The sequence below is a fragment of the Myotis daubentonii genome, chromosome 18, assembly GCF_963259705.1.
Source record: "Myotis daubentonii chromosome 18, mMyoDau2.1, whole genome shotgun sequence".
NCBI lineage: Eukaryota > Metazoa > Chordata > Mammalia > Chiroptera > Vespertilionidae > Myotis > Myotis daubentonii.
In genome coordinates, this window is record NC_081857.1 from 11,936,389 (window position 1) to 11,960,601 (window position 24,213).

At 48.5% G+C, this 24,213-nt stretch overlaps 1 protein-coding gene and 1 non-coding gene across 3 annotated transcripts; one reads left to right on the top strand and one right to left on the bottom strand.

Moving 5' to 3' along the window:
- Positions 1-129: 129 nt before the first annotated feature.
- Positions 130-23,833, bottom strand: CD34 (CD34 molecule). Of its 2 annotated transcripts, none has more exons than XM_059675497.1 (8): positions 23,585-23,831; positions 13,346-13,528; positions 12,426-12,679; positions 10,816-10,896; positions 3,183-3,333; positions 2,880-2,932; positions 2,399-2,563; positions 130-1,568 (listed from the first exon to the last, which is right to left on the bottom strand). In XM_059675497.1, exons 1-8 carry the CDS (start codon positions 23,661-23,663, stop codon positions 1,383-1,385), a joined length of 1,152 nt encoding a protein of 383 aa, XP_059531480.1. In that variant the 5' UTR covers positions 23,664-23,831; the 3' UTR covers positions 130-1,382. The 2 variants fall into 2 exon arrangements, with proteins under 2 accessions (XP_059531480.1, XP_059531481.1); XM_059675498.1 differs by having other exon boundaries at positions 1,553-1,694; positions 23,585-23,833.
- On the top strand, positions 13,909-14,014 carry LOC132221504 (U6 spliceosomal RNA). Its single transcript, XR_009450033.1, has one exon. It is a non-coding gene; the product is annotated as a U6 spliceosomal RNA (small nuclear RNA).
- Positions 23,834-24,213: the final 380 nt, after the last annotated feature.

Genomic DNA, 24,213 nt, shown 5'->3' on the forward strand with positions numbered 1-24,213 from the left:
CATCCTGGTGGGTACCTGTGTCCCGAGAAGGTCCTCCCTACACATCACCGCACAGTCCAGCGGAGCGGACGGAGAGACGGGCCGCTCTGGCACTCAGACACACCCAGCTGGGTCAGAGCCACAGAAAAATGTGTTTCACTATTACTTTAATTACAGTATTTACACACCATTCTTTATTCAGAAGAAAAAAATCTATCCAATCATCCTATCTCTGGAAAGTTCTATTTCCAACCGTCATTGAAATCAGGATCCCTGCTCACCCCTCTGGAAAAAAAACCCCCACAAAAATGAGGACCTGGGTCACCCACAGGGGTCCTCTGGTGGCTGTCCTGGGGCCCTGACCACCAGGGGATGCAGAGCAGTGAAGGGGGTCAGGGTGGGGGAGACAGGGACAGAGGGAGTCTGCTGGGGGCCTGAGGACACAGCTCACCCCAGGAATCAGGGGGTGGGGAAGGAGGAAGCCATCGAGATCAGAGGGTAAGGCCAGGACCTCGCCTAAGAGCAAGAGGCTTCCTGAGATGCGCACAGGTCAGGGGGTTTGGCTCAGCGATGTGGTCCCGTGTTCCTGTCCACTCTGACCATTGGGAGGAAGGGGCCCGCACAGAGGCTCTGGGAGGTTCCGGGACGACCAGTACTGAGCTGTTTGCTCTCCTCCACTTGACCCCATGGGTGGGAACACATGTGTCCATGCACCTCCATCCCGTCTCCCAAACAGAGACATTGTTCTATAACTCGGAGCCCCGGTCCAGGCTCAGCCATGAAGCTGTGCGGGCCTCTGCACACAGGGGTGGGGGGACCACGGAGCTCGGGGGAGCCTTGGAGAGCAAGAGGGAAGCAGGTGACGGGTCCACAGTGACTTGGAGAGGGCGTAAGGTACATGGTGTAAGACGACAAGGTGTCTGGCTATATCATAACAAAGAGCAGGTGTAGTGAGCTGCTTTGGTTTCCTTAAAGCAAAGAAAGAAAATATAAGGAAGAAACAGTAAAAGGCAAGGCCTCCTGGGAGGAAACTGTAGCCCAGAAAAGCCCATGCTTTCTCCCGGGAGTTCCCAGAACGAGGCAGAGATGCGGGAGAGGAAAGGGGCCAAGTGTGAAGGTTGTAGGATCATCCACCCCGACTGGAAGCTTCTCTGAGCTTTGGCTTTTCCCCGTCACATCCTTCCTCAAGGGAGCCCAGCGTCTGGGTTCAGGGAGCTGAATGCATAAAGGGTTACCTGCCGCTCCCCAAGGTGGAGAGAACCCCTCTATGGTGCAGGGCAGGGCCCCAGGAATGGCCATGGAAGGTGTGTGCAGTGGCAAAGGGTGCAAGGCGAGGGATGGCACCTCCAGCAGGGCGGGCCCCCTCCCCGCAGACATCGCCCCGCCTCGCCCCACCCGCCGAGTCACAATTCGGTATCAGCCACCGTGTGTTGTCTCGACGAATGGCCGTTTCTGGACGTGGCCTGGCCGGTCCCGTTCTCCTGAGCCCCTCGGTTCACACTGGCCTTTCCCTGAGCCTCAGGGGAGGCCCCCGGGCCTGAGCTATAGCCCTGGCCGCCACCGTTCTCCGTGTAATAAGGGTCTTCCCCCTAGACAGTGCATAAATAAAGGAGCATTATCTGTAAGCAGGGGTGTGAGACCGGGTGGGGGAAGGGAGGGGGGCGGCTGCCTGTGCAGACTCCTTTCTTCCGGAAGAGCCATCAGGGTTCCAGCTCCTAGAGGAGAAAGGACAGAGGAGAGCACCACACCGCCACCCAGCCGGCAGCCAGCTCCCCAGACACCCGGCTCCCTGACATGTAACAACAACCCCTCCCCAGCCTCCCCACCCCCCCGCCAGAGGCCACCAGTCAAACCCCAGCCATTCCTTCCTCATTCAGAATATGTCAAAAATAGGTTTTTCCCCCCAAAATAAATTTTTTTAAAGTATGTTTTCCCACCACATGCCCCCTTGTGAGCCAAGTGGCACCCGTGGCCACGTAATATGTTTGCAAGTGGCTGACTCAGCAGGCTGCTCCGGTCGTGCCTGGATGAACTATCTCAGTGAAAAGAATAAGTCGATGGCAGGGACCACCGGCGACCACAGTGAGGTGGGCTGGTCCCAGTCAGTCCCCCTCCCCAATCGGCAGAAGTCGGTTTACAGTTGTGAGTACACGAAGCACAGAGTTCATTCTTGTATGATGATTATTTCTTAACGATTGCATTATGGAATATACAAACAACTGTAAGCCTACTTTTGGCCCACCCTGCGTCTTGTTTTGACTCATCCAAGGCCACAGTATGTGTAGGCTTGGCCTATCCCTGTGGAAGGGCACAAATAGTGCCTTTTCCGGTATCCCTCCTCCCCTGACATGACATTCATGGGCTGCCCCGGAAGCCCACCATCTTCCTCATTTCCTGTGGCCTGGACCCCAGAACTAACCAGCCGTTCTCCCGTGGGGCTCCAGCTGCGGCGGTTCATCAGGAAGTAGCCAGTGATGCCCAAGACAGCCAGCAGGATCCCCGAGGTGACGAGTGCGATCAGGGTCTTGGGGGTATGGCGCTGGTGGCTTTCCACACTTTGGTCTGTGAAGTCTTGGATCCCGAGCTGGAAGAGAAGGCACAGAGCATACAGCCTCGTCACTTGTGGGAGGTGGGTTGTAGAAAGGAGTCCAGCCCACACTAGACCGTGTGTGTGACCCAACAGCGGGTGAACACAGGAAGACATGGACCTCAGGAATTTCCTAAATAGGATTTCAGACTGATATCTCTTTATCAAGCTGCACTGCGAGATTTTGGTTCAGCATAGGGAAGGTCAAGATTGTTGGAGAAGGATGGAGAGGGAGGAATGGGAAGTCCAGAGAGATCGTTATTCTCTCCCTACTCCAGCGAACACCCCAAACCCATCATCTTTGAGAACTCACCTTTCTCAGGTCAGATTGGTGATCTTGCAGAAGTTGTAACTTGCTGCTCCGTTCTAGAATTAGAAACAGGGGGTCGTTGAATCTAGAAGCTGAGCCAGCCCATCCTGCTCTGTCCTCCTAAGCTGTTTTAGAAGATGCTCTGATGACCAGGGTGGTTCATCTCAGGATGGCCTCTCCCAAAGTCAGCCCAGCCCTGCCCCCCAGCCCCTGCACTCTCTGAGTTACAATGCCTGATTTCTCCCCAGCATCCTCTAACCTCAGCCCCACTCCCTTCCTCACCTCCGAGACAGACGTGGCCCTTACCTGTTTGGGTGGGCAAGACGAGGAGCAGGCAGTGAGGGTTCACCTCGGACTGGGCAAGGAGCAAGGAGCACACACTGGCCGCAGCCTCAGCCGGATCCTTCTTACACAGGACTTGGGTCAGCTCCTCTCCCTTGTCCTTCTTAAAGTTCTCCTGGGAAGACCAAGGAAAAGGGCGAGCAAGAGATGAAATTACTCTTATGCCCTGAACTGCATCCAGAGTCTTGACAATAATTCTGGTTAAATCCTCCACAGGAAGGATCCCTTTTTTCTAAAATTTCAACTGGGGGAAAAACAACCACACAAAAACAACACACCTCGAACTGTGTGTGTGTAAGAACACAATGAGAAAAAACACGAAACAAACTTCTCAGAACCAAAACATGTATCTATGAGTGTCTTAGGTGTAAGATGCCAGAGAACAAATTTATATAAGGACTGCCCTGCCCACATATACTATTCAAAGTAAATTCAAAAGAACTTGCCAATAATAAAAAATATTAATAGCGCAATACTGAGGAGAAAATCTTTTGTGTCAAGGCTAGAGTAGCTCCAAATGTTAGGAAAAAGCCAAGAGGGGTGAGGAGTGGAGACAAAATCTATGACTATAGACTCGGCAGGATCCTGGGTCCCTCCCCTCTTACTCTCCAAGGGGGTCTCACAAAGGTCACGGTGCAAAGGGAAATGGTCTTTCTGTCAAGCCTCTATCCCTCTTTCCCATTAAAAGTGTGAAACCCTTGCCCAGTCAGTGTGGCTCAGTAGTTGAGCATCAACCTATGAACCCGGAGGTCATGATTCGATACCCAGTCAGGGCACATGCCTGCTTTTGGGGCTCAATCCCCATGCAGGAGGCAGCCGATCAATGATTCTCTCCTTCTCCCTTCCTCTCTGAAATCAATACAAATATCTATTAAAACATAAGTTTGGAGCCCGTGCTTTTGAGGTTCAGAGGTCTTCCTCCAGGCTCTTGACTGGTCCATACTGAGGAACTGGGTCCTACTCAGGAACTCATGCTCAGCAGATAAACTCTGATAATTCTTCAACAGCGAGCCAGGCCCGGGCCCTGGCTGTGCCTTCCAACACCCCGTTCTCGAGTGCCCCAGGGTTGTGCCGGCAGCCTGCAATCAGAGTGGCCTCCCCTGCACAGGAAAGGAGTGGAAACCAAGACTCTCCTCTGTCCGGATGGCAGATGGCGGAGGAGGAAATGCCTGCACAGCTCTGACCGCCTTCCTGTTCGGGGAAAACTGCGGGGGCGTGTGAGGGCCATCAGAACTGAGCCTACGTGGAGGAGAAAGCTTCCTGTTCGCAGGCAGGACTGCTTCTGTGGCAAGGCCAGAGGGCCCTCCCAGCTTGGACGGCGGCCTGGGTATTTTCCGACTGCCCTGGCCCAAGGCAGGAAAACCCAGGCTCCTTTGCTCTCGCACAAGGCAAGGTCAAGATTGGCCTCGGGCCCCAGCTTGCTTCCATCAGCTGGAGTTTTAGGGAGCTGAGTGAAACTCACTGGGCTTGGATGAGGCCGGGAGAGCAGGCCTCGCTGACCTCCAAGCCACAGAGAGATGAGTCCACCGGCGGCCTTGGAAGCCCTCTGGGAGCTGAGGTCTCAGAGAAATGGACTCTCAGGCCAGGGCTGCTTCAGCCCTCAGGAAAAGGCTGAATTCTGCAGGTCTCCCTTGTGAAGTCCTGGGTAGAGGCTCTGCTTCTGGAAAAATCTGGCTCCTTGCTATAGGTAGCCTGGACACCACACTGGACACACTCAGTAGCCTCCTTCCTCTTGAGACCCATGTCCCTTCTGAGAGCCGCACCTGGCTTCCCTGAGCACTGCACCCTCCCTAGCGCCATGCCTTCGGAATGAAAAGCAGGGAAGTGCTGCTGGATGGCGGGACTTCTGGTGTGTCTCCGGTTGGAATATGTCTCCTTCCTGAGAGGGCAGAGGGACCGGCTCTGGCACAATTAAGACAAGCCAAGCGAGGCGGCACCATCTTCAAGCAGCTGAGTCCAAGAAGCTGCACCTCAATCAGATCTTGACATTTATCAAGCCCTGAATATACGATGCTGTGTGAAAACCTGTGTCACGTGGTGCGTGTGTTACGTGGTGCGTGTGTCACGTGGTGGGTATGTGTGTGGGCTGGGGGAGAGTAGCATGAATTCTACATGTCCAAGCTCCGGGTTTGTGTGCATGGCAATGAACACAAATGAAGTTTACTATGTCCCAGGCACTGTTTCAAGTGTTTTACACATATTGATTCATTTAGCCTCACATTTAGCCTCACTCCATGAAATGGGTACTGTCATTCTCCTCATTTTATAGATGAAGAAACGGAAGCAAAAAGAGACCAAGAGGTCACAGACGTAGTTTACCAAAGAAAGGTACAATTAAGATGCTATGGGCGTTCAGAGGAGGGTGAGCACACATCTGGCGTGGGGCTATCAGAGCGTCTCAATGTAGGCCTTGAAGAATAGGCAGAAAGTGTAGAGGAGGAGCCAGTGGGCAGAGGCCTTTGATTGGGGGAACCCCCATGAGGAAGCTCAGGGGCATGAGAGCCTGTGACTGGCACAAGCCTAGTTGCAGGAGAATGAAGAACACTACTTTCTCCCTTGGATTCCCCATCCTTCCAAATCCCACTTCCTCCCTGAAGCCGGTCCTACCTCCTATCAGAATGCACATCAACGTTTGCTCTGCTAGTGACTAGATTCGTTCATGTCATGCAGTTTGCCCGAGTGTCAGGGTCCTTAGCTGAAGTCTGAGTTGTTGAGGTGAGTAAGGAGGTGTTGTATGAAGAGTGCCCAGCAGGCTTTTGAAACCCCCAGGGGCACTGGGAAAATGGCAGCCATTACTATTACTATCAATAATAGCAATACCTTATGTACTCTGCCATCCAGAATCCACATTTTGATGTTTAATCATATTCTGCCTTATTGTTTTTGTCATTTCTCTCTGACCAGACTGTAAGACTCCTTAGTGTGGGAGCAGGTGTATGTTACATAACGTGGAACCCAGACTGAACTAAGCATAGCACCAAATAAACAAAAAGTGCATTGTTGTTCAACCTAGCATCCCAACTGGCTTGGCCTTCACACAGAGGCCCTCCGCCCCTTGCTTGGTTTCTTGGACTAAATTCAAGGGAATAACGGCGGCCAGCCTCCCACTCGGCATCAGAGCATTGTGCTTGAGCCTGGAGACGAGCAGGTGGATCCTGAACAAAGCACAATGCTTCTCCGGATGCTTCAAATAAACATCCTTCCCCAAGAGAGGCTGTGGGCAGGCATCATGGGAGAGGGGGCAGGAGGAGGCCACAGCCTCGCCAGTTCGCTCATGAGAACCCGATTTGTGAGCCCCCGACGGCATCTGCTTGCACAAGTTTCTTTGCAAAAATAATAACCACAATCATAAAACCACCCAACCGTTCTAGAGTAGCACCCTCAAACTTTGCAAGGACTCTTAGCTTGTCAAGGAAGCATGCTAAGCATTACCGTAGGGAGAGGAGGACAGGAATTTTTCTAAATGACATTTAGATATTTCCCAGTGCTGCCTCTCCCTCAATAATTTTATCTACTTTGGTGTGAGCTTGAAAATGCAGGCAAAACCTCTATGTTCATATGGGTTCTGTACGAATTAAAGGACCTGCCACAAGTCACACAACAAGTGCACAGCTGACCAAGGGCACGAAGTTAGGCTGTCTCCAGATTCCAGGCTCTTTCCAAGAAACACACTGTCTTCATCAGTCCTCCATCTGTAAGCTGTTTTTCTGCATGGAAACTGACCTTTCATGTTTGGGCATAGGGCAAGGAAGGCGTGGGCTGGGGATATGATGTGCAATCTGCCTCCGATGAAGTCAGTGGGACAGAATAAGGGTGAGGTGAGCTAGCTGAGTAAATAAAACCTCCGCACAAACAGATCTGATTATAAAGAAAGGTCGTTCTAAAAACCAAATTGGCAGGTAAAGGACTCAAATAGAGATTTCTCCAATAAGATGTACAAATGGCCAATAAACACATTAAAAGATGATCAATGTCATTGATTGTTAAGAAATGCCAGCCCAAACCACAATGAGATAGTAGCAACGCCCATTAGTATGGCTACTCAAAAACAAAACCAAATCAAACCAAACCAGAAAATGGCATGTGTTGGCAATGATGTGGAGAAATTGGAACCCTTTTGACCTGTTGATGGGGATGTAATATGGTGTAGCTGTTATGGAAAACATAAACTCTATTTAAAAGTAGAATTACCATATGATCCGCCATTTCACTCTGGTTATATAACCAAAAGAAATGAAATCAGGGCATTGAAGAGATATTTGTATACCCATGCTCATAGCAGCATTATTCACAATAGCCAAAATATGAAAGCAACCCAAGTGTCCGTCAGTAGATGAATGGATAAACAAAATGTAGTATATACATGCAATAGGAAAAGATATCCAGTCTTAAAAAGTAAGGAAATTCTGACATGGGCTCTAGTATGGATGAAACTTGAGGACATTATGCTGTGATATAAGCCAGTCATAAAAAGATAAATACTGTATAATTCCACTCATATGACATACCTAGAGTAATCAAATTCAGAGCAATAGAAAGTAGAATAGTGGTTGCCAGAGGCTAGGAGGAGGGGAGCATGGGACATTGTTTAATGGGTGTGGAGTTTTAGTTCTGGAAGATGAAAAGAGTTCTGAAGATTGGCTTCCCAACAAGGTGACTCTACTTAACACTACTGAACTGTACACTTAAATATGGTAATGTCATGTGTATTTTACTGCCATTAAAAGTATTTTTTGGTGGATTCTCCTGGAAAAGAATGGGTATGGCATAAGAGAATAAAGTAACCTCACATTTTGGAAACAATTTGAGAAACCACAACCACAAAAACTTAATTAACCTGAGGTTGCAGCAGAGACAATGAAAGTCAGACTTGGAGTGACACGTTCTGCTAATGAGGGTTCTGAGATGTGGTACGAGGTGCTTGAGAAGAGCGTGGGCTCGCCCTCCCTCTCCCTGGATCATACAGGGGATGTGTGCCTAGAGGTGAAGGATGGGGAGTAAAAGAAGGGTGGTTGGGATACAAATGTCTACAGAATGCATGTGTGGAAGGCAAGCCGAAAGAATCCACACAGCGAGAGCTAACACGCTGGATACTCAGTAGGTACTGGCACAGAACAAGAGTCTGAATGGCTGAGAGCGATGCTTGTGCATTTCTCTCCTGGGAATACAGATGCAGGAGCATGCCAACATTACCTACGTATTCAAGGACGTGATGTTAGGGGAATCCAAACTCTCATGCTTCTCATTAGGCTGTGAGTAGGGCCTAAGTTTCCCATGGTCAGAACCAGTACCATCAGGCCTTCTGACATCAAAAGTACAAAGCAACCTAAGGACAGTTAACACCGCACCATCAGCATTGGGAACCGACCGATGATCCATCATGTGGGACTCAAGGAAAAGGAATCTGGGACACAAGAAGAGAGGTGGCTAAAAATTCAGAACAAGGATGGCTGTCTGAGGAAAATGACCTTGGGGAATCATAGGAGGCATTGCTGCTTAGGGTCTGGGGAAGAGGGGACCTCAGGAAGGAAGGGGGATCGATAGTCGTAGACCCACCAGGGAAACGACAGCACTCCACTGTTGCTACCGTAGACTTGATTCACGGCAAGCGGAGCAGAAGCCTTCTTTAGAATCCCGGGGGAGCTGCTCTCTTTCCACACTGATACTCACGGACCCTCCCCACATCTCAGAGGAGAGTGCAGATCTTCTCAGCTGTGCCACAACACAGACTAGACAGTCAAGACCACAGGGTGAAAGAGGTCATAGCAACGTAAGAGGAATTATTTCTGGAGTAGCAGGAAGTTCCTGGCACTTGCTTTATGTGATGATCCTCCCTAAATGTGAACTTTGAAGAGAAATGGACAGACATGTAGAAGGTTATGCAATCAGCTCTAAATTGTTGGTACAAAGAATGAGCATTCTGGCACAGGCCCGTGATGCACAGGAAAATAAGCGTTCAACCAAGATGATAGGGGGAAAGAGGGGGCGGGGGGCGGGGGAGATGATTATTTTCCTGAGCTAGAATTAGCAAAGGATTTGGCATTTTTATTTTTTTTTAATGAGTTGAGTTGGAAGTCAGCATCAGGAACACACAGAGAATTTATATTCGTGTCTAAGTTAGCTCTTTTGCAAATTGGACTTAGTTATTCCATTGTGTGAACTTACGTCTTCACAATTTATTTTGTTTTTAAAAGTCCTAAGTTAATTCTCTAAGGTATAATTTTAAAAGTTCTGTGAGTCAGAACCACCCACCTAATAATCACAGGTAGATGTCAGTAGTTAGAATAGACAAAATAAGTAATTTCATGCGCTCTACAGCAGTCAATTCCTAGCCCTTTCCGGGTCGGTGTATGCCTCACATCACATGTATGGTTCCTTTAAATGAATTCTTAATTTATAAGGAAACTATTTTTGTGGGTGTTTTTTTTCCTGTAAGTAAATACCACTCTTCCTGTCATCCCATCCTTCACCCAGAGCCTTGTTACTGTCAGGAAACTAGGTTTATTGAAACAAAGTAAGGAGGTCTACTATATCATTAAAAATGAACACGACACTGTACATTCTTACCAATGCACTAAGACATGAAACTCAAACAAGAGGCATAACTACTAAAAATGAGGAGAAAAACAACAGATTGTGGAAGGTAACATAATAACTTACCTTAAAAATAGAAAAGAATAAACTAAAAAGCTCCTGGAATTAGTAAGCAAGTTAACCAAAATGGCTAACCTCAAGATAAATATTCCAAACTCAATTAACTCTGATATCCCAACAATAACTAATTGTAATACATAATAAGTCCATATTATAGATAAATTTAAGAAATCTATAAAACCTATAGAAAAAAATTAAGAAACTAAAAAACCAAGATGCTGAATAGTATAAGAGAAGACCAGAAAAAATATGAATTTTAGTTTCAATTAAAATTTTAATCAAAAAAAATCTTGACAAGATGTTCCTAAATTTTTTCTAAAAGAATAAAAAGTACTTTTCATTTTTGATAGAACAAGGACCTGCCTGGCTAAATATTAAAAGTCCTGTAATGTAAAAGTATAATAATTAAAAAAATGTTATAACAGGCAAACTGAACAAATAAAATATCTATCAAAATATGCCCTGTGACATATAAAAATTTAATATAAGCAAAAAGAAGCATTCTGATCAACAAAGAAAGAAATAATGTTTGGGAAATTGTTATATGAAAAACACAGCATTACAGAAAAAGAAATTCTATATGGACTAAAGTTATATGTAAATAAAGATAATAAAGAAATTAATATTTTAGGTGACTATTTTATATTTCATGAAGGACTTTCTTAATATAAAATCAAACTTAAATCTGACTATATATATTAAATGTACCATAGAGACTATACCAGAGGAGGTAAAAACTGCATTTAAATAGAATCATCTTTATCTTTTTTGTCCACCAGATGGGGCCTCTTACTCCCTAAACACAAAGCTCATTTTGTTAGTAGCCTGACCTTGCTAAGACCCCACCACAGTCCATCTAGTACAAATGGTTTCGGGGGTTGAGAAGGAACTGTGGGAGGAGAGGAGAGGGAAGGCAAGGCATGGGGGTGGGGATTTGACTTACACAGGTGGAGGTCTCATTTAGCTGCAGGCAGATAGCTAGGGTCAATTTCACTTCTTTGACTCCGGAACATCTGATGTCTCCCTGCATTAAAACAAAGTAAATAAGCCAGCATCTTTGCCTCTCATTTCTGCCCCACCTCTTTTCCAGTTGGACTTCTGTGAAGTACACTCTTTAGAGACTTTCAGAGAAAAGAATTTTAAAAAGCCGTCTGGGAAGGGGAGAGGTGCGGGGGGGAGAAGAGGGTCCTAATATAAGATGACGGGAGAATATTTGACTCTGGGTGGTGGGCACATGGTGCCATATACAGATCTTCTAACACAGAAACCCACACCTGAAACCTGTATGTTTATGTTGACCAATGTCACCCCAATAAATTTCATAAATAAAATAAAATAAAATAAATGCATAAAAATTTTAGAGGACTAGAGCTTTATGACAGTCTTACTCTCTTCCTCCATCTCACCGCCGGTCCCAGCAGATACCAGCTATTGGCAACCTTGGTAAACACTGGCACGCACTGTGCAGAGATATGTGCGGGCGGGGCAGGCTGTTTTTCCTCCGGTGAATGATTTACTCGCAGTCAGGCCACACAGGGTGGGCAAAAATAGGTTTACAGGTGTTATATCAAAAATAATGCAATGAATCATAATACAAGAATAAATTATATGTTTTGCGTACTCACACGTGTAAACCTACTTTTGCCTCCCCTTGTATAGGCAAACAGATAATGGGGGCTGGGCAGATCTTGGCAAGGCTCAGTGTCCTCCTGGCCCCGAGGACTGTCCGCCTTCCTTTTCTAGATCCTTTAAAAAGGAAGCCAGGCAGGTCCCCCAGCTCCCGCTCCCAGGTCCCCCGGCCTCATATGTTCTACCCTCCGTGCTGAAAGCTGTTGCCAGTCACTAGTCGCAGGGCTGAGAAGGGCCGGTGATCTCACCATCCCTGGTTGTTCCATTCCTCACTGCCTCTCTATGCCTGGCATTTCCGCCAAACCCTCTCACACAGAGGAAATGGTATTTGCCCTAAGCATTTGGGGAAAAACAGCCCCATTAAATGAAAGATGGTTTCTAAATGTGTACAAAAGGGAATGGGGCCCTAATCAAAGCCCAGACCAAGAGGTACTAGAAAAACACAGTGAGGATTGGACGGATCGAAGAGAATCCCCTTTAATCTCTACTCCTTAGAAATGCAATTCCCATGGCACAGATCAGCCTTGCCACCTGACTCCACCCCTCTCCCTCTTTCTACCCCTTCCAGTAATATTTAGGCTGCATATTTTCCATGTTAATTCTTTTTATTGATTTTAAAGTAGAGGGAAGGAGGGTGGGAAAGAGAGAGAGAAACATCGATGTGAGAAACATCAGTTGCCTCCCATACACACCCTGATCAGGGATCGAACCCACAACCTGGGTATGTGCGCTGACTGGAAATCGCACTGTTAACCTTTCAGTGTTTGGGACTCAACCACTAAGCAACACTGGCCAGGGCCCATGCTAATTCTTAATGACCCAAATCTTATTGGTTGGGATGAGAAGTTGTTAAGGGGAGTATAGAGCTTGCATATGTATATGAAATGAGGGGGAAATCCGCCATTTTTGGCCTAATTCACACACCTTGATGGTACTTGGGGTAGAAGAAAAGGATGTATTGGGTTCAATGGTAAATGCCACAGGACTGGTGCTATTGAATGTTGGGTCTGAAATATTTCCAGGTGACATGCTGGGCTCCAAGGTCATCTCTGAAGTTGAAAAGTTGGTTAGGGTGGAAGATACTATGGTGGCTAAAGAGGTCTGTGTCTGGGCAGAAGAGTTCACGGTTCCAGGAACTGGGGTGATCCCAGAGGTAGAAGTAAAATTGTCTGTAGACTCTGGAAAAGACCAAAACACAAATGTGCATTTGAGCACATTTGCATAAACATAAACACACACACACACACACACACACACATCTCAGTTCATTGTCATGAGTGAAGACCTTATAGATAATGACATTGGCATGGTCTTCAACTCAGAAGAGGGAATTTGGGGATTTAAGAGTTACTTTATGGCCTAACCCTTACGGAACTCATTTCAAGCCAGCTGTTGGAACCATAGCTGTAATCTAGGTGTATTAGAATTCCCTCAGGATTCTGAAACTTAACTGGATGCTGGTCCACTCCAGTGAAGTCAAAGACCCCCAATTTGAAGCTGTACACACCTTCCTTCACTCAGGAGAGGTCAGAGATCTCTAGGGAGTTCTCATCTAGTCCTGTTTCATCACTAAACCCGACTCAGCATGAGAGCAGAGGTACAAGGAGCATGACTGATCAGGATCAGCTGCCAAGGCATTGGCCTGAGGACGCTGTCACTGGAGGAAGAATGATCTAGAACTTACTACAGGGTACCCTAAACAAGATGCCCAAGCCATTATTATAGGAGCTTGTATTTCCCTCTATGGGGGTCAGCAGGGGCAGGAAGGGCCGTCTGCAAATGTCCTAATGCTTTACCCAAGCACCAGCACCATCCCTCTGGGACCCAAGACAGACACTTTTCACCTGAGATGGCTGCTGTGGTCCCACTGCTGTTCTGAGAGACAGGGTAGAGGGTGGTACTTTCATGAGTCCTTTGTGTTACGGGTTCCTGGTTGGATGCATTTGTAGGAAGAGCTGAAAGCATTCCTGGAGTAGATGGCTCTGTGGCAACAGTAGTCAAGTTATCTGTATCTGTGAATGCAGAGGCTGTAGGGAAACAAGGAGGAAAAGTCAGAACCTAAATTGTCTTGGAGCCTCATGATATCACCTGATTCAATTTCTATTTCTCCTTCTTCTCCTCTGCCCCCCCCTTCCTTCTTCTTCTATATATATATTTTTTGTTAATCCTCACTCAAGGATATTTTTCTCATTGATTTTTAGAGAGAGTTAGGGGTGGGGGGAGAGAAAGGGGAGGGAGTAGGACAGGGAGTGAGAAACATTGATGTGACAGAGACACATTGATTGGTTGCTTCCCACACATGCCCCAACCCGGGGATCAGATCAGCAACCCTTTGGTCCTTCAACTAATGCTCTAACCACTGAGAGAACTGGCCAGGGTGTGATTCAATTTCCATCCAGAATATCCTGTGCTCGCTTCAGCAGCACATATACTCAAATTGGAATGATACCAAGAAGATTAGCCTGGGCCCTGCGCAGGATGATATGCGAATTCGTGAAGCGTTACAACATCTCCTGCCACCCATGGCAAGGCAGCAGCAACAAGAACCTCCTCCTGGACAGGAAACTAATTTCCCACGACTAGATTTTTCCTAAGGAAATAGGGAAAGAAAAGCTTGTATGCAACGAGTGGCTTGGAGAGTATTATCTATAGGAGGATTATCGACAGGAGGGAAAAGTTGCAAGCAACTAAAATGAATTACAATAGGATAAATGTCATATGCACCAAAGATACATAATCATTATACATAAAGAGATATGGGAAAACTATAGCAATATGAGTATGTGAGGCTATGTTCATAACATGTTAAGTAAAATATTAAAATATCAAAGTATACTTGAATAAATATTACAGAGATCTAAAATGTGGAGAGGATATATCTCTATTCCTTTCTTAACGTATCCTCTCTTTTTCTCACTCTCCATCCACCACCATTTTAATTCTTGGAACAATCACTACGTTCATACCATTCTCTATGCAGTCCCTTTACATTTCTTCTCTTCTTCCCAGACTTTCCCATCCCCAAACTCCCCGCATTCTTTCCCTCATGGCCTTTAAACTGATTCTGCTTTCCTTTGGTTGAAGAACAGCAGCCGGCAACCCTAAGGTTTCTTTCAGGAATCTCTGCCCTAGAAATCTAGCTGATGATCTGGAGAACATCAGGCCTGATTTCTCATCAGATGCAGACGGAGAGTTTAGTTTTGGCTCTGCCAGTAACTCTGCAATTTCATGTGTGTGTGCGTGCGTCTCAGTTTACAAATCTCTAAAGTGAGGGTTCTTTCCTTACGTGGGTTCTTGGGGGAATCAGTGAGATGAATGCTAACTTGCTACAGTATAATGTTCCTGGATCTAGTTATTCTCTGAAGATCCTCCCGAGGGTGCCTGCCCTTCCGTGCTTCCTAGTTCCCAGCCAGCAGTGCCATCTTTAGATCCAGGGAGGAGCCGCTTCCTGCCTGGACCCTGAGCTTTAGAGCCCACACTCTGTCCCTCCTCCCGCCCTGCGCTGCCCTCCAACCACGGTGCCCACAGAGACGGAGCCTCCCTTCCAGAATCTGCACTGGGGGCCAGAAGACCTAGAACGTGTTACTCACCGGGGGACCCGCACGGGCCTTTTCTCCCAGCCCATCCTGCGGAGGGTGAGCTGCAGCACCAGAGTGTGCGCCCGCCAGGCCCAGAGGCGGCCGAGGGGTGGCTCTTTGCAGGGCAAAGGCTTAGAACATAAGCGTGCGGGTGGAGGGACCCTTGCATGCGTGGAAGATCCCTTATGGTGTGGGCCAGCGTCATGGTTAAGAAGAGAAAAGGGGGGTGGGCTAGGACCAAGGGCCACCTCTTCTTGCTCAGCCACATTGTGGGACTGAGTTCTAGGTCTGTGAGTCGCACATTCCAACCTGGCCTTGCGGTGGCCATGAAGATATGTTTCCCCAGGTAGGAGAACAGACGGTATTTTATTTATCAGTCAGTTGGCTTGGTTTATAACTTGGACGTCTTTAGACATGCAGTGTGTGGGCCTCCACTGTACTCCTGGCTTGGGCCCTGTACATGTCCGGGGTGGACTGGAGATCCCGGGCTCACACCCAGCAGTGCCATCCTCAAGGAGAGTCTCCTGAGGATCCCCAAAGCTTGTCTCTAAATGTTCCTGATTGAGAGCCAGGTGCGCCTTTTTCCGAGGTTTCCAGGGAAAAGCAACGTTGAATGACACCTTTCCCTTCCCCCAGCAACAGGAGGGAAGTTCGTCTTCAATTTTAAGGCAATTAACCTGGGGCCAAGAATGTGTCCCTAGAAATGGCGACAAGTCTCTCTTGCCCCATATCTGCCTCCCTCCCCAACCTGCCGCAGGAAGACTGCTATGAAGGGCAAGGACAACAGTCATCTGAATGCTACGTGGCTGGTGAGCAGGAGGACAGAATAATACTGTTCTCTCCGTTTTAGAGGTGAGAACCCGCATCGCCAGGGTTTGGGCAGAGAAAGGCATAGTTCATGCGCGGCGAGGAGCAGTGGGGCCGTGGAGGTGTAGCTGACTCAGGGGGCCAAACTTCCCAGGACCAGCAGGCATCCTCCGTTCTCTGGAAAGAAAAGTGGGGGCTCCTGTCTGGCTTAGGCAGGGAGTGAGTTTAACAAAATGAAATAGATGGGGAAGCAGATTCCATCTGTTCAGTAGGACCCTCTCAGCAATCTGCCCCTAAGGGTTGGATTCACTGTAGGGGGCAGGTGGTAAGAACCGAAGCCATCCTCTCCAGGTACATTGCAAGGGACCGCAGGAATCCCCCTTGACGTCACTCTTCCTGCCCGCCCTTTCCTCTTCCTCCCCTCCAATACATCCATTCCTGGGAATCCCATCTGGCCCAGCCTGGCCCTGCCCTTTTCTCTTCCCGAAGGAAGCTGGGCCTGGCTGCGGTGATGTCATGCTGTTGAACCCCCTCCCCCAGGGCCTCCTTCACCCAGACAAACAGTTTTGAACTTTTCCAGATGTGTCCAGAGACCCGCTGCTAGTTCTGAGGACAGAGGTGCCTGTGCCAGATGAGTGAAGCAACCCTAGGCCCAGGCCAGCTACCAATCCACTAGGGTCGGGCTCCCGGCTGCCGCAGCCTCCTCCCACCCACCCCTCAGCTGAGCACTGAGGATCCATCTGCAAACGGCAATGGGACCCCAACCTCACATACGTGTCTCTGAGTCTAGGGTGAGCAGGGAAGCCTCGGAGATGGTAGGGAAGCTGAATAGAGATGGATAACAGAAAGGCGACGCATAAGCTGGTATAGGGCCAGGAGGCACCTCGGCAGGGCCATGGGAGACGATCCTGGCCTGGTGCTGCAATCCAGGGACCATCAGTGAGGGAGTCTCGTGGTTTCACAGTCTCTAGGGACCCTTTTATAGAGTTCGTTCCCTTGAAGAGACTGGGGTCTTGAAGAAATGACATTTATAAGAATCAAGACGGGCCACAGACCTCTTTGCGTCCTACTTCCCCCACACACCCATGGCATTAAGCCTTCGACTCTGACCTTTCTTTATCTGAACTTCTGTTCCCTTATTCCGCGGGGAGGGACAGCAGCCTACCAGTCAGATTCTTAAAATCGATGGGTAAGACCGGCACTCCATCCACTCCACTCTAGACTGGAGGCATAGGCCTCCACCAGACCGTATGAGAGTACAACTTAAAATAGAAGGAAATGCTTTGTTTACTTCTCAGTCCATCTTTATTAACTGGCACTCAAGAAATTTATAATGGAACTAACATGGCAAGACCTCTACTCAGGAAACAGCTTACATGATTTGTCCTCTGCAAGTGATGGCGATGCAAGTCCTAAGGCCTTGGAGAAGCAGAAGGAAAGGGGCCTGCACTGAAGACCCGCGGTGTGCTGTGTGGTCTCAACTCTCCACATGGAGCAAGAGAAGAAGACGAGGCCTCAGGGAGTTGGCAATACGAGGATTCTCAGAAGCCACGTTAGATGTCACAAAATTGATGTAGCAAAAGTCACCCATTTAACTTACAGGCACTTATTCAGAGGCAATTATTCTTGTTTTACACACAATACTCTCAAGTTGCTTATTTGATATATTAGCTAAAGCTAAAAATTAAAAAGAGACCCCTGGAAACAAACAATAAATAAGGAGAAGCAGCAGCTAAAAGTGAAGAAACAGAAATAAATGAAAAACAGACATAAGTATCAAAAACCCACACGCTAGCCTGGAATCATTTACGGGAGGAGTAAATAAATATGTACACCTTCATAAGCATTAGAATGTCACTGAGTTGTGCCTTGAGCAAATTATTTTCATGATATATTTGAAGCATGAAGGTTAAAGTCCTATTGTTTTGGTACACTTAAGGAAGCAGAGGAGTCTGAAATACATTTTCATACGATTTCTACCTATAACTAGTAAATTGAAGCTATTGTTACTCTTTAAAGGGGGGTAGATGTGGGGTTAAAATCCTCAGCAGTTCAGAAAGGCTACCTAAATAACTCAATTTCCACACCTTAGGAGACTGGTTTTCCTGTCCTTGATCTTACTTTTCTTAGACGCTTAGTTTTATTTTTTATTTTTATTTTTTTTTGCTGGTGTTGTTTTCTGACCTCCTAGCCAGTCAGCCCCATTCGGCCCATTCTTTCAAATTCTAGCAGCCAGCCCACCAGGAGTTTCCTGGAGGAGTTCCTGGGTGTCTCAGCTCATAGAGATGCAGTCCTAGGGAGAAGGAGCACAGGGCCGTCCCTGGGAGCCCACTCCTGAGCTGACGAGAAGACGGCAGAGCCTGGAAGCAAAGAGCTCAGGCTCCGCTCTCAAACCCTGATGGAAGCAGGCAGGCTTCTGCACCATGCTCGGCAGTGGGGCCTTGGGAAGCCTCTTGCCCTCTTTATGTTTTTATTTTTTAATATGTTTTTATTGATTTCAGAGAGAGGAAGAGAGAGGGAAAGGTAGAAACATCAATGATGAAAAAGAATCATAAATCGGCTGCCTCCTCCATGCCCCCACTGGGGATTGAGCCCACAACCCGGGCATGTGCCCTGACTGGGAATTGAACTGTGACCTACTAGTTCCTGGGTCAATACCCAACCATTGAACCACACCAGCCTGGCCTCTTCCCCTCTTTAAACCTCACCTGTAAAGTGAGGATAAAAATAGTCCCTACTTCCTAGTTGTTTTGTGGAACAAAGGAGGAAAGGGGTGTAAAGCAGCTAGTCTATCTGGTAAACATCAAGAAATAGTGGTTATCTTCAGTGCAGGCCCCTTTCCTTCTGCTTCTCCAAGACCTTAGGACGTGTATCTCCATCACTTATGGAGCACAAATCATATATGCTGTTTCCTGAGTAGAGGTCTTGCCACTTCAGGTCCACTATACATTTCTCTAGTGCCAGACTGTCTCTTCTACTCATTTGTTTTACTCAGAGCGCTTAGCACAGTCCTGAGTTCAAAATAAACACTTGGACTGAATGGAGACTGTGTCAGGTACGGTCACACCGACCACCACTAGGTAGAGGGGTCTCATTTCAGACTATATTTTAAGGGGAAGTTTATTAATTTAGGGAGTGTCCATGGGAAGTTAACCAGAATAAGGAGAGTTCTAGAAACCAAGTCCTATGGTTGAGGGCCTACTGTTATTTCATCTCCATCAGTGGTTGGCAGCTGCAGATGGTGGACCAAATCCCGCCCATGGGCTGTTTATACCGTGGCCAGTAAACTAAAAATGGCTTTCATGTGTTTAAAGTGTTGTAAAATAAAATAAATACAATATGCAGCGGAGAGGACCATGCCTTGAGAGTCTAAAATATTTGCTATCTGGCCCTTTCCTATAACCTCTGATGTAGAAAAGAAGAATTTGGGAGGGAGAGTAAATAACTTTCTTCAAGGTACATTTCACTTATTTATTCATTCTTATTTTTCATAAGCACCAGTGACGTATAAGGGACCATGTGCAGTGCTGTGGGAAGCACTAAACAAGAGAAGATTCCTTTCCACTATTAGGGGTGAGCGTCATTAGAATTTAAATACATCCTTGTCCTCAAGGAGTTTATAATCTAGTGGGGTGATTAGAAAGGTCGAAAATGGTTGTCATGAAGAAAGATCAGAATGATTCTGTGAATTAATAGAAAAAATAGAATTGGAATGAATGACTAGACGTTGCAGGAAGGCTAATTTCACTGCAAGACAAAGAAAAACTTAAAATAATGAGGTAAGTTTTTAAAAGATGGAATGAACTGCAAGATGGTGAGCCGCCCATCTTTCCTGGAAGCATTCGGGAAGCATCCTTGTTATCGATTCCAGGAGTTTGGGCCTCGTTGGCTTAGAACAAAGAGCTGGGCTGATCCTTCCTATACATCAGAGGCCAAGCTAACGTTTGAATTTAAACCAAGTGTCTGTGGCCTGAGTGTGCCCCGTGTACTGAGACTTCCCTTTACAATTTAAATGATGTGTCTTGGACCCCATCCACTTACTGTGGAACCCCAATATCCTGAGCTTCCTCTGGGCCTACATTTCTCCCAGTCACCTCTTTCTGCATTTTTCTGGTTGCCACTGACCCCTGGATGGAAGAGCTATGCCTCCCCATCTTCAGGCCGCAGCAATTCTTGGTCTGCACTACTTCAGAGTGGGCTAGCCAAGCACCCACTCCTTTATTCTCCCCAGAAGACTGCTAACATAGGCTACCCTGTGCTCACTGAAGGTCTGAGAGCCTGGGGCGAGATTATAGCACAGCCTAAAAGAGAAGGTGACAAAACTGAAATTCTAGACACGATGGTGCTAAACATCCACATCGTATCATAAGGTCTCTTAGCCAGGTTTTTCCACCCTCCACTGTCCCTACACTGTTCCAGGCACTCCCCTCCTCTCTCTCTCTCTCTCTCTCTCTCTCTCTCTCTCTCTCTCTCCTTGGACTCTGGAGTACTTCAGCCTTTTGTCTCAGGCTCATCAAATACAAAGTTCAACTTTCTTTAATCATGCTCAGCGAGTCAACCTCTTGCGGAATTGCACATCCTAACTTTGTCCAGGGGGTCTAGGTTGTCTCATCCAAAGACTATTTAAGGAATTTTCTTGAACAATGGAACTGGCTACCTAGAGAGGCTGCTCCCCTGTGGGTGTCAGTGATAGGTTCTCTGTCCACGCCCAACTCTCCCCAATCAACAAATAGCAGACTTTCCAATGAAGCCAAAAGGCCTTTTCCTTTATTTACACCTGAAGGGAAGTGACTCATTCCCAGGTGGGCTCTGGTCTGTAGGTCCCAGGATGCATCCCCCAAGATGCACACATCTTTCCCTTTAGCAGAGTTGGGGGCTTTGGGGACTAAAAGTCATAGATAATGTGCTTTTATTTCTTTGATGAGGAGGCAAGAAAATGTTCCCATTAGCGAAGTCAGCGAAGTCAAAGCCCAGAAAAATATGGAAATTCTGCTCTAGTGACTCTGAGCATTTTCTTCTGGAGGGTGGTTTTTTGTTCTGTTCCCATACCTTCACATGCCCAGTTCTCCACACTCGGGCCATTAGATCAAGTCAAGTCAATGAGAGAGGGAGGCCCAGGCACCCTCAGGGTGGAGCTGGGTAACCATCCAGCCCTGAAAGTCAGCCCGGGCTTGCCTGCCCAGGGTCTAAAGGAAATCAGGCCGTGAGACCATAAGGAGTGGAATTTATTCCTCCTTTTTATTTGTTTTTGTAAGACTGGCAGGAGTTTATCAGCTGCAGTTTGGCACCCTTTGCCCTGAGCTTTTGAAGACCGTCAGAGAATGAAGGAGTTGAGGATAAGTGAACGAGGCTCCCAGGAGGTGGAGCCAAAGGGATAAGAAAAGAAGGCCCCGGTGGCCTGTTTTTATCTGTCAAGCAGGAATGCTGCAGAAGGCTTGCGTTTGCACAGGTTGTGCCAGCAGGGTTGGCCCTACAAGGAAGAGGACTGGGGGCCACTGAATTAGTCAGAGGTCCCCAGGCTGCTCCTCCTCAGTCGCCATGTGGCAGAGACTCAAAGGGTGGAGTCCTCTCTCCTCTGGAAAATATCTGATAAAATTCTTTTCCCTTTTCTTTCTTTTTTTCTCCCCCCTCTTACATGTGGCCCCAGACAGGATATGGGTGTGGGGTCTGCAGGCACAGAAGGACTCAAAGGAAGAAGAGGAATGTGAAGGGGTGGGACTGGCCACGGAGGGCTGGAGGGAAACCCTGAGTCTGACAAATGGGGTTCCTCTCCCCAGCTGGTGTGGCAATGCCTCTCACCGCCACCCAGAGCCGCTCCATTTCCAACTAAGAAAGTCTACTTTAGGTTGGCTGCTATGCCCATCCCCATGCCAACTCCTTCCAGGGACGGGAAAAAGAACTTCTCAGAACAAAGCTCTGTGTCCGGGTGATGAGAAAGCCACAGCACCCCTTGCTGCTCTAAATTTCACAGTAATAATAGCCCAGAATTTCTGCAACGCCCCTTTGTTAGCATTTCGAGGTACAGTCACTCATTTCATGGACTCCACAATATATCCCCAGGACAGAAAACGACTCCGAGTCTTAAAACAACAACACACCCTAGAAAGTTCTCAAGAAAGGCATAGAGGTGCCAAACCGGCCGGCGCAATCTGGCAAGACTGAGGATCGGGACGCATGCCCCATCCCTCACCCCCAGACTGAAATTCTCGACAGGTCAGCCTGCGGTTTTGAAGAGGTTAAGTTGCTCCCCGCACCTCTACTGCTGCAGGCGAGGCTGAGCCCGGCCAGCTGAGGAAATAAGCAAAGGGTGGGCCCAGGACCAGGTCATCATCACAAGCTGTGGAGTCAAAGCAGAGGAGCATCTGATGTGAATCAGAGCCTCTGATCAGCTCACCCAGGGGGATCCCCTCGCTAGGGTTTGCACACCTCAGGGACAGCGTTTTCCCTGCCCCAAAGGGCAAGTCTGGGGCTGCCAAACAGGTCAACCCAGAGCCTAACTTAGAGCTTCCTCCAGCCCAGAATGAGTCGCTTTCCAACTGGGTGGACCCAGAAAGGGACCACAAAGGAGGCTGAGAGCGGGGCCCAGCTGGCTGGCCCAGACCACTCTGTGGGGCCCTGCTGGCTGGCCTTTGGGAAGAGTAGAGAATTGGGAGCCCTGGGAGCCGAATCTTGAGCAAAAGGGAGAACAAGTTACAATGTTTAAAACCTTCTAAGTGCAATGAAATGAGATAGAGAATGCTATCTCCAAATGAAAGGAATATTTACGGAGCGCCCTATTGTGTGTGGGTTTGTTTGTGTGTTTTTAAGGAAACTGAGAGCAAGAACTTAAGAAATCAGAGCATTATGGACGAGGAGAAGTGTCCACTAGTCTTCTGACCTGTCCACTAGTTTTAGAAGTTGGAGGAGGCGGGCAGGGAAGGAAAATCCCCAAACCTAACAATCCTGAGCTGGTGCCTGAGGGAGGAGTTGTGGTGGGAGAGGGAGGCAGCGGGGAGAACAAACTCCTTCCACCACCACCTTCCTTGCAGTGGAATGGGTGTGGGTGTCGGAAGAGCGAGTTGTAACTTCACTTTGCGATCTGATGCGAGGATTTTCGCGCGGGTTGTTCTCCATTCCATACTCCCCTCCTCACCTAACTCAGCCTGCCTCCTGGGCCTCCTGCGCTGCGCCCCCGGCCTCGTCCCAGGTGGCTTTGCTCCCTTTCCTTCAACGTCTAATTCGGGCCCCCCCTGTCCCAGGGCTGGGTGGGCGCCTGGCCCCCTTCCCCGCGACACGCTCAGGCCCCCAAACTCGGCTGCTTCTCACTCATCAGCCGCAAAACTCGGCTGCTCCTCTCCTCCCCTCTCTCCTCCCTTCTCTGCAACTTTGCGCTCCGCACCTTTGGTAACGGGAAGGGGCACCAGCACCTTCGAAGGGCTGCCTATCAGAGGCAACCCCAGCGAGTCGCGCTGTCCCACTGCGGGACGCCTGGGGCTCGCCGCGGGGTAACACCTGGGCTAGTGCACACTCGCGGCGTGGTCGCCTCCCCTGCCCGTCCCAGCCCCGCCGAGTCACAGGTGAGGGGCTCGCTCCCCGAAGCCTGGAGCGGCCCTGGGCGTGGGGGCTTGGATGGAGGCAAGGGTCCCTGCCCTCCGCGCAGCGGGCTGAGCGCTCGGCCCTCCCCGTCCAGCCCGGCGGCCGCGCGCGGCGGGTACTCACGCAGCAGAGTCAGCAGGCAGAGCGCGGTCCAGCCCCGCGGCATCCCGCGCCCCGCGCGCGCGCCCCTGCGGCCCAGCATCCTTCCCGCGCGGCTCCCGGGAGATGCACAGCGCCCGAGACTCTGCTCGCTCGCTCGGACGCCCGCCCCTCCTCCCGGGAGCGGGGTGGGCGATTCTTGCTTTTCCCTTCCCCTCCCTCTTTGGTCCTGGCAAGGCCGGCCCCTCTCCTTGGCTGCCACTAACGTGAGCTTCCCTGCGCGGTCCCAAAGGCGGAGGACGTGGGGAGGGAGGCTGGGGTTGCCGCCTTCGAGGCCAAAAAAGGTGGAGGTTTGTGTGGGCCCCAGATGCCTTGTTCAAGTTTATGTAGAGGCCTCATCTTCAAGCTCACTTCCACTTAACTTTTAACCCCTTTGTGTCAGCCGTGCCGGTGGCCCGGGCAGGAGCAAATTTCCTTTTTTCTTACTTTTTTTTTCTTTTTTGGTGTTCTATTCCTTTTTTGCTTTTCTTTATTTTAAAGTTTTAAGCCGAGAACAATCTTGCAGAAGGACTCTTCTGTGAGGACCTGAGTTTCCAAGTGTGAGCGTTTTGCTAATCAGGGAAAACTTACCACGTGTAAGCGGGAGCATTTAA

What these genes read in the sequence shown, in the direction of transcription:
- CD34 (XM_059675497.1), bottom strand. Translation starts at nt 23,663, where the DNA reads ATGCTGGGCCGCAGGGGCGCGCGCGCGGGGCGCGGGATGCCGCGGGGC. An exon ending in CTGCCTGCTGACTCTGCTGC is followed by an intron (nt 13,529 to 23,584) that starts GTGAGTACCCGC and finishes GTTTCCCTACAG; the next exon opens with CCTCTGCATTCACAGATACA. An exon ending in CGTCTTGCCCACCCAAACAG is followed by an intron (nt 2,933 to 3,182) that starts GTAAGGGCCACG and finishes TTCTAATTCTAG; the next exon opens with AACGGAGCAGCAAGTTACAA.